Source organism: Euwallacea fornicatus, chromosome 8, assembly GCF_040115645.1.
Source record: "Euwallacea fornicatus isolate EFF26 chromosome 8, ASM4011564v1, whole genome shotgun sequence".
NCBI classification, from domain to species: Eukaryota; Metazoa; Arthropoda; class Insecta; order Coleoptera; family Curculionidae; genus Euwallacea; species Euwallacea fornicatus.
The window spans coordinates 5,582,883-5,600,511 of record NC_089548.1 but is presented as its reverse complement, the minus strand read 5'-3'; the positions used below and the strand labels follow the sequence as shown (position 1 = coordinate 5,600,511).

Here is a 17,629-nt window from a genome sequence, read left to right as displayed (position 1 = left end):
GCTGGTTATAAACATTTATAAAACGGAATATTTCATGTTTAAAAGTTGAAAAGTGAAAAACGCCTTTTTCGTAATGATGTATGAAATATTTTAGGAAAATACAAGTATTTGATATCTTAAATAATTCTAACAGCAACAAAAATCCTTGAATAGTGAACAACATCGTTACAGTATAAGGAACTAAAAATGTTCGGATTGTTTTATTATTATACGTTTTAAGTAAAATGGAAGTAAATTTTAGTACATTGTGTGTCCTCTAGTTTGTTCAACGACACTTGTTAACTAATTGGACATCGAAAAAAGTACGTTTTTTTTAACTGCGCATCAATTTTCGACCGTTTTTCTCGTAACGTTAGCTTTAAATATACCTTGTTCTAACAATTTATCATTATTACTTTATTATAATAGTAATTTTATGTTCTCGGATGTGCGTTTGCAGAAAATGCGACACATTCTCAACAGGGTTTAGATCTGGGGGCTGGAGTTTTGATCACTTTTGGACAATTGTAGAGTAACTATTCTCTTGTTAACTTTGTGCTACACTTCAAATCGTTATCCAGATAAAGTATAAATATGTTTAAAATGTCGATTTTTTTTAAACATCGAACGCCCGCCTTCATTGTAAACGGTTTCATACATCATTTAAAAAAAAAATCGGTTTTTATTTGTCAACTTTTAAGTCTGAAATACAGTGCGAGCAACAATGATCGAAGTGTGCCGCTGTGTACTGAAGTTCGACTTCAATATTTTTTCCATAAATTCTCAAGGTTAAGACGTAAAATGTCCAAACATTCACGGGTAGTTACTACCTTTTTGGCCTTGTGGGAAAATTTTTCTATTTACATTTAAAATAAAGTAATTTGTAGGGATTCTTAGAAGTTAAATTACCAATCAGGTAAATTAAATACAAATTGCAGATATGCAAATAAGCGTGGATCAAGTTGGTTTTTCGTTGTTGACAACCACAATTGATATTAAATGGCGGAATCGCTGGCGATTCTGCTGGGAACGTCTTGGCACGTCTATTCATGATGCGAAAGACTGCAATCGGCACGGCACAAGTTATTGCATTAATCGCTTCATTAAAGTTTTTCGCGATTCCTCCAAAGTATGTGAAAAAATTTTTGTGCACAGCATCCTTCAAGTAATCAAACAAAAAATAATTCAGAGGCGTCAAATCCAGAGATCTTACAGGCCATACATATTCACCTATGACTCTATCTCCATAGAATTGTTCTAGAAATGTCTTAAACGTCGAATCAAATATGAGTAAAAAACTATCTATACGCATCTGATTAATGATTCTTGTTCGAGAGTGGATGAAAGAAGTGAGTGTGTGATCTCACAACAGTAGGTCCGCTATTTCGATGAAACGGACCCTTTAGCCATTATTGTTCGCACTGTGTCATATTTTGTAAATGTTTAGTTAGTATCTGAATATTTTTTGCCCGGGCTCGGAATGGAAGAAAATTGGTAACTAATAATTTAAATAAATGCCTGACAACAAGGTGGAAAGCTTCGAAAAACGTGCTTTAACAAGTGCAGGTCATGCAAATGATCAATTTTTAGTTTCTCTTGCGAAAGTACACCTACTCCGCGTTGAACAAAAATTTGAATCACGTTATAACAGACCCTGCAAAACAAATAATATGGCATGCAAGTCAGTCAGCAAGAAAGCTTTTCAAACACGTGCTCTCATAACGGTACTAACCCAGTGATCTGGCATTCAAAACAATATCACCAAGACATTTTCTGTTTCTTCAGTTTTAAAGCACCTGTATGATCCAACCAAAGTCGCGACCTTCCTTTCTTTTTACCTACAAATACCTTTATTACTTCAGTCGCTCGTTTAGTTGGAGTTTGGACGTGGTTCGTGTGTGACTGATATAATGTGGTTGTTCGTAGCTTGCTGGAAACTCGTTTCGACGTAATCACCGTGTAGATCAAAGTGAATCATTCTATATCTGACTAGTCAAATAAACATTTCGAGTGGTTATTTGAATTGGTTACAAGATCAGAGGTTAAATGGTTATTTCAAATGCACGGCGGAACTCTGAGTAGGTACCCAAAGCAGTGAAAGCTTAAAGTGTAGTGTTGTATTTGAAATATAGACACAATGACTCCTGATAATGAGAATGTGGTCGTTAAATCTACTAAGCCGCCTCCCCCTGTGCCTCCGAGACCCTCAAAAACCTTGGTAAAAGAGGCGTTGGCGAAGACAAGGGGTTTACATAACAGCAGGTATGTCAACATCAATTAGTGATTCAGAAGGTTTTTGTTACATTATATATTTTTGTTACACTATACCCACTTCGTGATATTCCACCTAACACAATGCGACTTAGCATGCATCAACGAAGTTAAGTAATGCACAAACCTTTAGAAGCAGTAACCTCATCAATAACCCAGATCCAAGGATGTTTTTATTACCTATCTGGTACAATCGCATTTACTGAAGAGTTTGTAGAGTTAAAAAAAGTTCCTTTTCCGAGTAAAACAAAACGTTGCATAAATAGGCTAGACAGAGCGTCGTGGAAATACATATCAAAAGGTGGTATCATTCGAGTTAATACGTTAAGATTTGGTTGGTAGACGCTATCGATGGTCAAAGTTCTTGAAAGAAAAAAACGTTTTTTGTTACATCTGGAAGATACTCTATTGGATTTCAATGAAACCCGTTTTGCATTTATTCATTAGTACAAGGGTTATTTTTATGTAACATGCATGTCGATTCGCAACGTGCAAGTAATAAGTTCTTAGCCATCTTCGTACGAAAATAATCATAGTTTTTCACTGGCTAGTGTTGGATATATACCGAATTCATCATGTTTCGCTTCCGTTGGATCTATAATATATTACAGGACAAAAAGATTAGAATTCATAAATCACTAAACTTCAGGGTTGTTTTGGGTTTGACAGTGAGAACCTGTGGGAAAAAATACCAATTTGCCATGATTTCGATAATTATAATTATCAATCGACAAGTATCTATAATTATCGATATTGGTCGATGTGAACGCTGACGTCACTTGTGGAAAATGTCATAAAAATTTGTCAAAATCTTTTTGAATTTCTTTTGAGCTCAATAATTCGTTCTCTCATAAAAAAAATGACCAATATGGTTACAATTATGAGTTTTTCCCATATGGGTATATAGGTCTCCCGCAAAGGAACTAATCGCTCAGCATTAAGTTCTAAGAAGTTCTTCTTAAGAACTAAGTTCGGCGATAGGTTTCCGACGATTCGACGATTAACTTCACAAAAACTTATTAGTTTAGCCATATTAGTCATTTATTTATTAGAGAACGCCATTATTTACCTAAAAAAAACTTTAAATTTTTTAATAAATTTTTATCACATTTTCCTAACTGTTTTCAAATCAGTGTTAACATCGAGAATTCGATCGATGTATCGATAATTATCGAAGCGATGGCAAATTGGTGTTATGTATGTGAAAAGAAAATTATTTTTTTCGATGTGGAACTTTAACCGTACGAAAAATTTCTAAGAGATAAAAAAGTTAAAAAAGGCTAATGTATTACCAGAAAAAAATCAATACGATGCAACTACCGAGTGAAGAATTCTAAATATTTTTGTACGAGGAAGACTCTACTCTAAGAACTTACTATTTGCACATTGCGAATAAACATGAAGGTTGTATGTAAATAACCCCTGTACTAATAAATTAATGCACAATGGGTTTCATTGAAATCCATTGAAGCATTCTCCAGATATAATCAAAAAACAAGTTTTTTTGCAAGAAATTTGTGTGTCAATAGCATATAAGCACGACACTTTTTTCAAATAATTTTTGAACTAAATTTTAACATATTGTGACTCAAATAATCTGATAATCTCATTTTTGACGTTCATTTTCGGGGCCCTGTATACGTGGCCCTTTAGTCTGGTGTAGTGAATGCTAAAACTTAGGGGAAACCTACCTATTTGGATCTATAACACGGTGTATCCTGTCTACCTGTAAAGGCATTTTTTATGGCCAATCCATAATTAATTGCGTCTCGAACCGTTAAATCTCATTTTGATTATCATAAATTACACTCTTCTTCTTTTTTGCCTACTTGTCTGTTCGCAATCATAAGTGGTTGATAGTTTTTCCATCACTAGCTCGAAAATACAGCATTATTTGACAGGCATATTTTACCTTTAATAGCGAAGAACGTTTTTTCGCCTTTTTTCGAAAAAACTTCTTAATAGGTTAATAAGAATACGTAAATGGCTCTTTATTGGCTTAGTCAGTTAATAAAAAAAGTCGGTTAGAATAACGTCTTTATTACCTTGTCTATGGTTACCATGGAAACAAATATCAAATTAAACGTCACTGTTAATGTTATGATTCAAAACTTGCTGTCATTTTGCATTTCGGATTTAATTTAAGCTGCCTCTAGACAAGTGCATCTAAACAAGTATAACAAGCAGTATAGGTAACAGTTTTTGGACCCCTCAAGCATAAAATGATTTATTTATTTCAAGTCACTATCATTTGTCTGCAGATTTAAGGTGGTTGATCGTGTCTGTTTAATAACAAACATGAACCAGTATTCAACATATTGACTGAACCTAGACATATGAGTTAGAATAGCGTATGATCGGCGAGAGACAAAAGATTTACTTCCGTTGACCATTTAAGTTACACATGTTGCCATGGCAATCCACTGGCGCATTAAGATAACGTACAATCAAGTTGTGTTTTTAATTGTTTAATGTGACAAAAAGATGAAAGTTGAAAAAAGTCAGTGGTGCCAAATTTCAATAAATCCGGCTAAAGGAGTATGTATGGGGGCTATTATTACATTTTTATTAATAATGTTTTGATGAAATCATGTGCAAAGAAATTTTTAATCGTTGATATTTCGAAAACCATTGTTCTGAGAGTTTTCGACCAAGTATGCTTTTTTTGTTTAGACTTGACGGGAGCATATGATGTACTCCATTTAAAGTTAAAATAAACGATCATAAAAAGGTTAAGGCAAATTTAGCACAAGAACATTGCTGCAGGTAGCGTCCCGTACATGTTGCGGTAAAACCGGTATCATATTTGAATTTCTCGTTTTGGAAAATCTTTAAATGCTGAATTTCATTGAGATATTGTCCTTACGTCCGAAAATATTTATGAAAAACTGAAGATAAATAAATAAAACTTTAACCCTGTATCACTAAAACGAAGCAGGGTAGGACATACATTTATTAGACATTTTTTTTAATATAATGTGATAAGGAATCACCCTTGGAAATTAATTCCAACATTTAATAGACACCCTGTATATTGTGCTCCCTCGTAAGCATTCCTCTTTCGGGAATAATGCCTTCATAAAAAGTCCAAATGATAATCCAGTGGGTTTCCTAAGTAAAGACACAATTTCTTATGGTATTTAAAGGAAAAAAATCCTATAAACAAGTAGTCAGAAACGTGTAGATTCCGAGGTAGAGGTTGATAAAAAAAATTATTATTTGAAATTCATTTGAAACAGTTATTTTACGCTGATAAAGAGCTGCATTTTTAGTACAGTCAGTTTTTATCTGCTGCTAGTGGCATAAACAGACGTGAGCCTTATAAAAAATTGTTTATTTTCATTCTACTGGATGTTCAAGTTCTTTTTTTTTATTCTGTAAATAAAATAAATCTCACAGTTTTTGGTTTACCACCCTTGAAATTGCTGCCGAGCGTTTTTTGGGTGCGATAAATTCAGTTACAATCTCAGTTCCTCTGCCTCGATTGGCAACGAGACATTGCAGTCTTGTTGTTTGTAGGTCTCAGATGTTGGAAAATAATTTTATATGCACCGCAATTATTCACGCTTCCACGGAGTTCAATCTAACGCGATAAATTACATGCATTTTTCAATTCAATGCCCGGTTGTCACATTCTCATGACTTCATTTTTTTTCCACTAATCTGCGGTTCTTAACAAGGTATAAATATTTAATGGAAAATAGATCTTTGATGTAGAAAGTTTAGCTTCAGTCACCCGAATTAATTGTAATTTCTCGCAGGTCTTTCATTTAAGAAAGCATTATTACGGTGGGTAATTATTGTTGTCCTAACTGCTGAGGTGTTTTCACTTAATCTTAACTGCACCAACCAGAACATTAGCATGAACAATAGATGTCTCGTTAAAAGTTTGGTTTGGAATGTATTAGTAGACTAGTGCATATTGAACATTTGCTGCCGGAAATTGCTTAATAGTATAATTATATATGCATCTATTTATTCACGTACGTATACAGGATGAGTATTTTTGGTTATTCCTCTGTTGGAAACTTGGAAAACTTACTTTGATTTAATTTGACGATTATAATTGTCTACGTTGTCTCTTTGTCCAAAATATCTTCAAGATGACGTCACTTTCTTAATTTGATTGGGACACCCTCTTTGCGGTGTCCCACCTGAAAAATAAAGTTAATACGCATGCGCTTCTAGCAAAAATATTGTTCCTCCCAGATGTGAAAATGTCTCTATTACAGTGAATTGCTGACACAACTGCAAATAGTGCGCGGTAAAGCCACATTTTCCGTACCCGATGAGTAAATAACTGTCCCCAAATTAAAGAGTTTTATTTTCTGCCGTGATTGCACCCTATTGCCTTTAAACGCTCTTTTTCCGTGACATTTTTATATAATTTTTGTGGTTAAAATTAATACAACACAATACCTTTAAAAATGCATTCTCTCCTTGTGGTTTCCACTGCAGGGAATTTTAACTACTGCATAAAAGCACAATAATTTCGTTTTTCTCGAGAACGGTCCATTCTATCGTCATCGAACAAGAGTAGATTTAGATGAAAGTTGAGCATATCTATCAAAGCATAATGATAATAATAATAATAATACCTAAAAACGGGGCACTTCAATGTGGTTTTTTCATTCAGTGTAAAGAAATGAACATTATTCTGTTAAAGCTAGCCTAGCGACCTAAATGAGACACTTTCATTTGAAATGCATCGTTTAAAAGTCTAAATAAGAATCCGTCATCAGAACTTTCAGTTTTTACAGATAATCGATTCATACTTATTCAGGGTAGGTCCCTAGGAAAATAGTTTATAAGAACTTGTTATGTTATTTTGCCGTGTTTCATGTAATCACATCTCCGATCCTTCCGTTTTATTCCATTGTACTTATGACTTTTCTTATTTAATTGCTGATCTTCCCCTATATATATATTTTTTAACATTTTATTCACTATATTTTTTGTTTTGTTACCACTGTTTTTTTTTTGTCATTGATACCGTTATTGTTACCGTTGCTTTTGCTCGAATTTCTTCCCATATATTTGCCATATTGAACACTGAAATGTTGTGTGGTCCACTGTACATATCGCCGCCCTACAGTAACAACACTGGCAACTATTTTTTTTATCTATTTCGGTTAAGTACTAACCACAACATCCATGTCTGATGGATAACTACATGAAGTATTCGATTTCCCCGTCGGTCCTATCGATTCATATTTCTGCTCGTCACATAAGTGTTTTTGGTCATACCCGTTTAAACGATCCGTATTCTCTGTAGTCCATTCATGGCTTCTTTGGAACAATTTTCGGTCATTCCCCTTTCATGAATTTTGGCCCCCTCTGTTAGCAGAATAGAAATCGATATAGATCCTGTATTGACATCGGTTGACACGGTGCAATACACGGCTCCTTGTACTTTCCTTAATTCATTGTTATACTGTACGGCACAAAATTGACCCCCTCCCTCCTCCCATCCCCCTCTGTTAACTTTTTAAAAAATTATTATTTAAAAAGTTCAAACATCGCATTAAATAGAATAAAAAATATTATCTTTTAACTTTTTTAAATTTTTGTAAATGTTTATGACTCCAGTGGGGCAAAATGGGCGATTTTTTTAAATAGAAACATGGGTCAAGTGCTCCTTCCAATTGGAAGTCTTTCACAACTGCCTGCAATGGTGTAATATGATTTAAAATCTATCTATTGGTTTTTGAATCACCAACAGCTTTACATTTCGTAAAAAATACAATACAAACTCAGTTAAATAGTACGCAAAAAGTAAAAAAACTTATTTGTTGATAGAAAGTTGGTTTATTTTTAATGTGGTGTTCAAAAATAGTCTTTGGTTAGAAAACAAAAAAAAACAATACATAAATAAATAAAAATAATTAAAAACTGCTTGTGAGCAAAAAATAGAAAACAAACAAGTTTTTTAATTATTTCCGTACTACATGTATGTTCAACTGAGTTTGTATTGCATTTTTATCAAATTTATAGCTATTTTTCTCAAAAACCAATCGATAGATTTTGAATCGCATTATACAATTAAATGTAGTTTTAAAACCCCTCTAATTTAAAGTGTCAGTCGACCCATGTTTAAATTTTAAAAAATCGGCTATTTTAAGCCAATGACGATCTAAACAATATTTAATAAAATTAAAAAAAAACGTTAAAAGATAGTATTTTTTGGCCTATTTAATATTGCTTTTAAATTTTCAAAAAGGAATAATTTTTTAAAATGTTTACCGTAGAGGTTGTGATAATTTAGAGCCGCACCGTATTTCTGGTATATAATGATTTATTGTGCAGGATGATCAGTATTGCCGACTGAAGCACTCCCCGACTAATATTCTCCTTTTTGATGAATTTAGCACTGATCGATTAAGAATCATTGTGCATATCGCTATTGGTAATTTTGCCGTTCTCTCCCTTTTTTTTAGATGCGATTCGCAAACCTCGCGATACTACATTGTAAATAAAAATTCTAAACTACTCACAGATTTATGACGGTGATACGAAACAGATGAAGCATCTACTTTTGCAAACAGTAAAATCTTTGAAAACCTGTAAATTAACCTGCTAAATGCCAAACAAACTTAAAAAAATATAATTACCAAGGCCAAATCTGTGCAATAGTTCGCACTTGCGGCTCTAAGGTTGGGTGAAAAAATGTTACATTTTCTGAGTTTAAAATTTATATTTAGCGCAGCCATGATCGGTTAAATGAACCCAAAAAAGGTGCACTATTGAATTGCACCTTGTCTTGCACTTGTGTATCGTTAATGTTATTTAACGACTGATGTGTACACACCTCGGTTACCAGCAGCTTTTAAGTCCCCTGAAGCTAAATGGTGTTCGGCATTTGGTATTAGCCGAACTAAATTTATTTAGGTCTAGGCGAACACCTTTATATTCGAGATAAATGCGCAAATGAACTATCCTAAGTGTAAAATACGTGCTGTTTATCATTTCCATGTATTTCAGAGAACATATATTCATATTCCCTTAATGTTGCATCAATGTACGTTTAGCAACACTTTTTTATGAAATATGCATATCTCATGATAAATGTAGTTTATGAAGAACATTCAGTAAATCGAAGACATAGTGTCAAAATGGACAACCATACGACAAATTTGACAACACCGCGCCCTGTTTCCAAAGTTGTTGTAAACATTTCCATTGTTTACGAGCATGTTAAGTTGAAATATTTTATTATACGTTAACGCATAAGTTGCCCTTAGGTCAAAGTACTTTTGGAGTGCATCATCATAATTATTGTTTACGTGGAGACGAAGTCCTCGCTGAAAACTTTTGGTAATTTAAACGTGAGGATTGGCAATGAAATTATGTGGTTTATGACGTGCATCGGTTTTTGTACTGAGCGATCTATAGAATGTTATATTTAAGTTCATTAAGAGTGTCATGATGTGAATCCGGATCGAAAGACCAAAAAATGGTCGCTTAATTAATAGTGGAATGGATATTCACGTTCGGACCGCTCTGAGTGTGCAGTTTTAAACGCACTGTTTTTTTTTCCAAAAAATAACCAACAACCTTTCTAACAATCCCTAAGGCTTATTGGCATGGAACGCTGATACGTGTGTTAACACTATCGAGTAATCACGAGGCACAACAAGCAAATTTTCGAGACGAGTGGTCTTCCCTCATACATAAACAAAAACGTAATAAAAGTAACGCTTCACCGGCGATGGCGATGTTGCCACGTCGACTGGGAATTCATAAGGGAGGTCCTAACAGGTTGTGGAAAAAAAATTGTTAAAATTGAAAAAACGTCAAATTATTTCGAAAGATGGCCAGTATGGCGGTCAGGAAACGGTGAAGTGGAGTGCCTTTTTTCCATTGCAACAATTTCACTCACCCAGTGCCAGAAGTAGTAAATTAAAGGGTGCCGCTGACTTTTCTCCTAACATTCTGAAGAAATTCACATATTTCGAAGAAATCCGAGAGGAAAGCCCTGATCATATTTGTATTTTATTTCCAGCCCTACTGGTTCCATGAACAACGACGACAAAGTTAAAACCAGCAAACCATTACCGCAACGACGATTAAACCAGAACAGTAATGTTACACTCAGCCACTGTCAGTCGTTACCGTTATGTCTTCGTTCAGACAAAGTGGAAAACCACAGCACAAGACCAGTGATTTATCAATCAGATAACTGTAAAACGCGATCTCATAATATCTCATCACAAGACGTGCGAAAAAATGGTAGAAAAAGTGCGGATAATCTCGGGAAATCTATGCAAGTGATTAGTGTAAGTAAGCCAAAGTTCAAAGATGACCTTAGTGTTAAAACTGTCGAAGATCCCAGTTGGAGGAGGACTGCGCTCCGGTCTCGGGACGATGGAGAAAGACGGCAACTTTCTCAAAGAGGTAAGAGTGCATAATTTTTGCAGGTATAGATGATGGATCACTGCATTGTGATTCGACGAAATTAGAAATGAAAAAGAAATCAGAATTCCCGATTGATTGTCATTCAAGTCTAACGCCTCCATGACCCCAACCGCGTCGTCAAGAATTTCCAATTTAATTCTTATGTTTTTGTTGTAAAGTTTTGTTTTCATATGAACAAACTGACTTTCACCGAGTTCTACTCAGGCAGTTTTAAATTATAATTGTGTGTAATGGGCATTGGAACGGCAAACTCAGGAACCATTTAGGAACTCATTTATTTCACTATTAAGTAATAGCGCGTCTTAATTAATCAAGTTACAGTACGAGGAAACTCCGTTAATGAAGTCGACTTCCACGCGGCAATTCGGCTAAGAGATCTTTTATACGCTTTACCAAGTTCTTCAAGACTAAAACCGAGGCCTAGCACAAATAAGTCTATTACGGCGAAGAGGCAATTATCGGCTAAAAAGTCGTGGTGTTCATAGGCGGAACATAAGGGTACATTATAGGTGTACGGCTGTTAGGGAATGTACCTCTGGGATTTAATTCATATTTTAAAGATCTAATACTTATTTCCGCGTCACAACCAAAATTTTCAAACTGATACCTTGGATTTACGCTAAGACACCCCAGTCTTGACGTCAGATTATGATAATGACTGGACATTTTTTCTGGTGACGTCGCAAATGTCCAAAGCAATATTTTTAAATTGATATTAGTGCTGCACTGATTAATTTTTTTATTTTCTTATCTCTTTTGAAGTAATTTTCGCAAATGGATGACTCAAGGAAATTATCATACATATCAATTTTTCATTGCTATCTGAATGTTATCTTCACTTAAATAAGTCGTGGACTGCAAATCATAAGCATACGCGTACTAAATGTGGGTATTATTATTAGTGACGCTTCAGTGTTTAAATAAAGCGGAGTTCGTGTTTTTTTTTTATAGAGACCTTCGAGTATTTTAAAGTGATATGTTTCAAAACAATGGTAAATATTTACTTGGGTTTCATATCAAAAGCTTCTGATTAAAGTTAGTGCTTCATCGCCAGGAACTCGGTGCGATCCAACTGAATGCTAGTGTGGTGTCGATTTGAGTTTTCATTATACCGGATGTCCCAACTTTTAAGGGTGAACCTTTAACCGCGATTTCTACTTAGAAAAACAATCTTAGTTTGCTGTATAGCTTATATTCGAAAAAAAAAATTGTTACAGAAATACAGTACGTCGAAGTATTCGTTGAAAATTACATACGTACATATTTATTAATTTCTCATACACTCCTTGGTATAGTTTATAGAAATTTTATGGGAGTTACTCATATCGAACAACTAATTTTTTAAAGTAAAATGTAATATTTGATGTCAACAGTAGTATAGTCCATGAACATTACGTTGAATATATTTAAAAGAAAAAGCGTAGGGCACTGGTTTTTCTTGAAATAAAAATCACATTTGTAAACTGCATTCATTTTTGAATATTAAAGATATTTAATCTTGTTTTGGGAAACACATCGTTTTAGATTAAAAAAAAATTTAAATCGTCTTAATGCATCAGCAGTTAATTTTTAAAATTGTTATCTTAAAAATAGCGTTGAGGCAATTTTCATTATTTTAAACAAAAAAAAATTTATAACTAACAAGTTGTTTCATTATTGAATTTTATAACGTGTTCTCCCAGCGCCAACTTTTATTTACTTCGAGAAGTGCCTATGAAATGCAATAATCTTAACAACTGCTCGAGTATACATTTTTTTATTTTTTTAGCTTAAAACGACGTGTTTCGCACCAAAAAATACATATTTGTTTTATTCAGAAATGAACGGAGATTACAAGAGAAAACGGAGATTTTTATTTCGAGAAAAGCCAATGCCATACATTTTCCTCCTTTAAATACATTCAAGGTAGTGCTTGTGTGCCCGTTACTTTTGAAATCAAATATTCTATTTTACTTCAAAAAATTTGGATGTTTAATATGAGTAAGACCTACAAAATTTATATAAAATATATGAAGGGGTGTGTAAGAAGTTAATAAGTTTGTACATAAGTAATTTTCTACGAAACACTGTGTTTCTGTTACGAAACATTTTTGGGAGATCATCTACACGCGATGTCAAATGTTTTGGACCCCCATGTTATTGGTAAATTATGTTTATTTATTAACGCATTTTTAGAAATAACAATACTTTTACAAAATTTACAACACTAAACAGCAATAATTAATAATAAATATCACCACCTCTTCTATTCATCAACAAACTGATATGTGGTGCATTGACACAATCAACCAGTTAAGCATCTCTTGCGGAATAATACTCCGTTCCTCTAATATCACTACAATTAAGTCATCCTGATTTGCGAAGATATTGATGCAGTGGTGACCTCTTCTAGATACATACTAGATGATCCCACAAGTTTTCAATCAGATTTTGATCTAGAGAGTTCCCTCGCCAAAGCAATCTGGTATGTTACCCTTTTTTAAGTACTCTCTCAAATATTCTTACGCGATGTGGTCGCGCATTATCGTCTCTGAAGACGAAATTAACGTTGCGTAATACGTGGGTAATTGGCCGGGTAACTGTATCAGAGTGTGTTGGACTTGTCATATTCTCACGAATAGAAATTAATGTTTCGTCTCTTGAGGAGCAACCTCTAGAGGAAAATTCAATCTTTGTTGACAACCTGGCTCTTTCCAGATCTGTTGCCTAATGTCATCATTCTGCAATCCAATTCTAGTTCTGGCGACTCAGTGTCTTGAGCATAGAGTATTTGCAAGAAGATATTTAAGATATCCTTAAATGTCTTGTTGCACGAAGATTCACACTATGAAATCTTCTTAACGTAGAGGTAGATAAAACAAGGTGAAATCTACGCCGGACATGATTTCTAAGGGCTTGATCTGTATGATATCGATGTCTACAGGCATATTGGACCAAGTACCATCCTCTTTTTCATGTAGAAACCATGATCACCCACCTTGTGGTCTCCTTTTAACTGTACCAGTTTCTACGTACCTTTCAAGTATTAAAATAATGAAGGATTCTGGAGTCTTTAACAGTTTGTGTATCTCGTAACCCTATTAGATGCATAAATTTCACGTCCTGGCATTTTACACGCAACAATATAATATTTACAAACTTAAAAATGAACCTGAAACTGAATAAAACTGATGATTTTTTTATGAATGGACAAAAAATTAGAAATTCCTCTTATTTTCTGGTCCGTTTTTACTTACATTCTGATGTTTATGATTCTGCTTATCCACAAAATAACTTAACTTTTTTCTAAACAACAAACAACAAAACAATAATTTTCTAAACCTTTTTTACACCGGAAGTCTGAAAGTTTCGATGTTGTGTTATACAGGGTGTCTCGTAGTAGTAGCCCAATCCACTAACCGGAGATTCCCTATGCGTAAATAATTAATTTTCCTTATTGCGCTTTATACTCATTACAGTGTGTTCAATTTAGGAAAAAAATATTTTCGTTAATAACTTCGACTTTTCTTAACATATTTCAATGATATTTTGCAATGATGTATAATTCAAGTCGCGTATTGGGAAGCAACAAGCTCAAACATTTTTTAAAGTAAGCTGCAAATGAAAACTTCACACGAATGAAGAAATCAAGATAAAGAAACAACTAATTTGAATAACTAAACAAATGCACTATTGGCGTCCGCGAAAAAATGTTTGGGAAATACGTATACACGACCCCCCATTTTCCTCATCGTTTTTCCAAATTTTTTAACCCAAATCATAGAAAATATGTACATAATCGAACTACTATCACAGCAAAATTTCATTAAAATATGTTAAGAAACACTCAAATTAATAACAAAAGTAATTTTCTTTTACTAACTTCAACACCTTGTGTAATGAATATAAAGCGCCAAAACAATGCCACACGGAAAGTTCAATTATTTTCGCATAAAGAATCTCCGGTTAGCTAATTGACCTACTAATACGAGATACCCTGTATAGCAAACCACGATTGTTTTTTTATGTAGAAATTGTGGTTAAAGCCTGCCCTTAAAAGCTGGGAAACGCTGTATAAACACACATAACTATAGCCTGTGGTCTCGACTATGTTTACTCATCTAATTGCTTATAAAAAATGAAAAAAACTGAAATTATTTTATTGATTTTCGCAGTGATGGTCTCACTATGTAACAAAAAAATAATATTGGTAAAAGCATGTAGAGATGTAACCAGTTCTATTCTATTCACTAAAACAACGTTTTTCTTTATAGAACTCTACACAGACTCTACTGACAACCATGATGAAGCAGTTTCATCGTCTCCGCTTTCCCAGTCGCCCACCAACACCATTTCCTCAAAATCTGATCTTTCAGATAAAAATTGGGAAGAAATACTCAATGACAAGAATCATGTGAACACTTTAATAGACGAAATGTTCGCCTCAGTCCTGGAGGTGAATTTGGCTCCTCCAGTTAGCCTCACATCGTCCCTAGAGAGCATTAAAGAAGATGATGATCACGTGGTGAAAATAGCGAATCATTTTGATTCAGATTACAACGGGACATCTAAACCCTCAGAAGATGAAAATCTAACGGTTATCGTAGTTAACGAGCCTGCGACGAAGAAACAGTCACTGGAGCGTGATGAAATAAAAAAGGCAGCGGGTGATAGAAAAGTTAAATTTAATGACCGAGAGAATCACGAGTTCTTAATCGAGGAACTGCAGAATATGAAAAACTGTCACGACGATGATTTAAAAAGGCAGTGTGTGTTGCCGTTAGACTCTAACGATATGCAAGTCGGGGATAACATACAAATAAACGACTGGTATGGAGTTAACGACGGGAAAAAAGTTAAATTGTCGAGCTGTTATATTAAAGTTGAAAATACGGATAGCGAAAATGGCGACAGGAATGATAAGTAAGTAGTTTAAAATAATGGCTCTGGGTTGATAAAACAGGTAATTTGAGAACGTTGCCTTCCTATGTCACATAATGAACCTGAATCAACCTACTTTTTCATAGATAGTTAAAGCCCACAAATGCCCCTTAGTAAGAACTCTACAGTATTTATTTGAAACTTCTCCAATTTTGATTGTCCGGTTGGTTCGTGACCATAAGTGACATCCATAGGATACGGACAATCAGAAATTTGATTTTTATCGCCTCTCTCTTTCTGCAGAGGTTTCTGTCTATTCGTATAATTTTTCCATTTCTATCTAGTTAGATTAATCAAAAAGTACGGCTCAGACAAGTGTCCGTCATGGCATGTGATGACGAAGTGAAGAAATAATAAATGGCATTTTCTAATGCCACTTTAATATTTCTTCGTTATAAATTATTTTGTTCTTGTTTGCGTAGAAAATTGCCCGTTTCTAAGAATGCTAAAATCTAACAAAAAGCACCGCTCCTTAATTGTGTTTTAATTGCTGTAAAATTTTTAAGTACACACGTTTCTCATTTAAGAAGAAAGCATTGTTTAGAGGTTGTCACTGATCTGATTATTTTTTATTTCGAGCAACGGTTTAGAAGAAGTAGATATAGCATTGCTTTTACAGTTTTGTCGGCCTGTTGAAGTATCTGGTATTATTCATGCATTCCGTTTTTAAGAATTAAAGAGCTATGTCAAGCATACCGTCTACCACCTCTCCCAAAGGCCTTGTCGGGATTTAAGTTGTACGAGCCCACAGAACCTGCAGAAAATGGCTATATGTTGGACATCGAACATTCACAATCACCAGACACTGGTTTCAAAAAGAAAATTAATGGCAGACAAGAAACCAAGTTGGATAGGCAGTTAGCAGTGTTACGTCGGGAAATGGTAGGTAATAAATAAGTCACTTAGGGCCGGGCCTTCAACGTCCTGTTAAAACTGCACATGGAAGTAACTTACAGTCAAAAGTAACCATCAGACATATGGAAAAACCGGTCTCGAAGGGGTTCACCATATTTTTTGCTGTGTCTCAGCTTACCAAAAGCGCATTAAGACTCGCTTTTGGGCATCAGCCGCGCGACGATCATATCGATTAAAAATGAAAAATTGTGCAGAGTACATATTCGAATTTACTTCAGCTCTCCCAGATATTGGTGAACACATAGCGCTTTCGTGTTTGAACTTTTTTTTCTTCGACCATAATAATAAATTTAATTTAAAAAAGGCGATCAATATATTTAGAAATAAGATGATTTGAGAAATAAGAGGTGAAGTTTTAAAAATAACTAATTCATCCAAACCCTCTGTACCATTTAAAGGAGTAGTGATTTTTCGATTTTATTTTACTTCTTTTTTTGTTTTCGAATTTTTACTGTTACCGTTACTCAGTCCCGTCGAAAGCGTTGAATGTAAATCTTCCATGTACTTCACAGAAGGTGGCTCAGAAATACAATTTGTAATTTATTTTGATTGTAATTGTTACTGATAATTAACAATTGACATGAATTCTTAGGAAAGTTTGAGACAACAAGATCTGTTTTTGCTGTCAAAACTGTGGTTCCTCAGCGAATCGATTCACGATTTCCGACAAATGCTGCAAAGCCAAGAAGAGGAGAAATTAAATTACGAATCAGCACCCTCTCCGACGCCTTCGAGCATCGAGGATGACGATTATTGTTTGATTTCTACGTCGAATTGTTAGCGAAAAACTCGAATTTCGTATAAGAAGTATATAGCTATCGAATGAATGAATATTCAGTATATTACGTCCAATTGGTAAAATTTGTAGACCCAAAAAGCTTCACCAAAAATCGACTTATGGTGTAAATACTTACAATTAATATGAAATTTGATTCCTAAATTTCTATGTGATTAATAATGTGTAATTAGGTTTAGTTACTTGATGTAAATTTACAGTTTTATTAATATAGTGTCTATTGTAATTTCCTGTTTGTGTGTAAATTTGTGTTAGGAACCGATTTCGATGCGGAAGCATTTATCTAGGACAATACTTTCATGTGTCGTGACTTGAACAGAGACAATAATGAAG

General features: G+C 34.2%; 1 protein-coding gene across 1 annotated transcript; it reads left to right on the top strand.

Moving 5' to 3' along the window:
- The first annotated feature begins 1,804 nt into the window (after positions 1–1,804).
- Positions 1,805–17,522, top strand: LOC136340573 (uncharacterized). Its single transcript, XM_066284766.1, has 5 exons — positions 1,805–2,241; positions 10,253–10,644; positions 14,919–15,567; positions 16,257–16,467; positions 17,093–17,522. Exons 1-5 carry the CDS (start codon positions 2,117–2,119, stop codon positions 17,279–17,281), a joined length of 1,566 nt encoding a protein of 521 aa, XP_066140863.1. The 5' UTR covers positions 1,805–2,116; the 3' UTR covers positions 17,282–17,522.
- Positions 17,523–17,629: the final 107 nt, after the last annotated feature.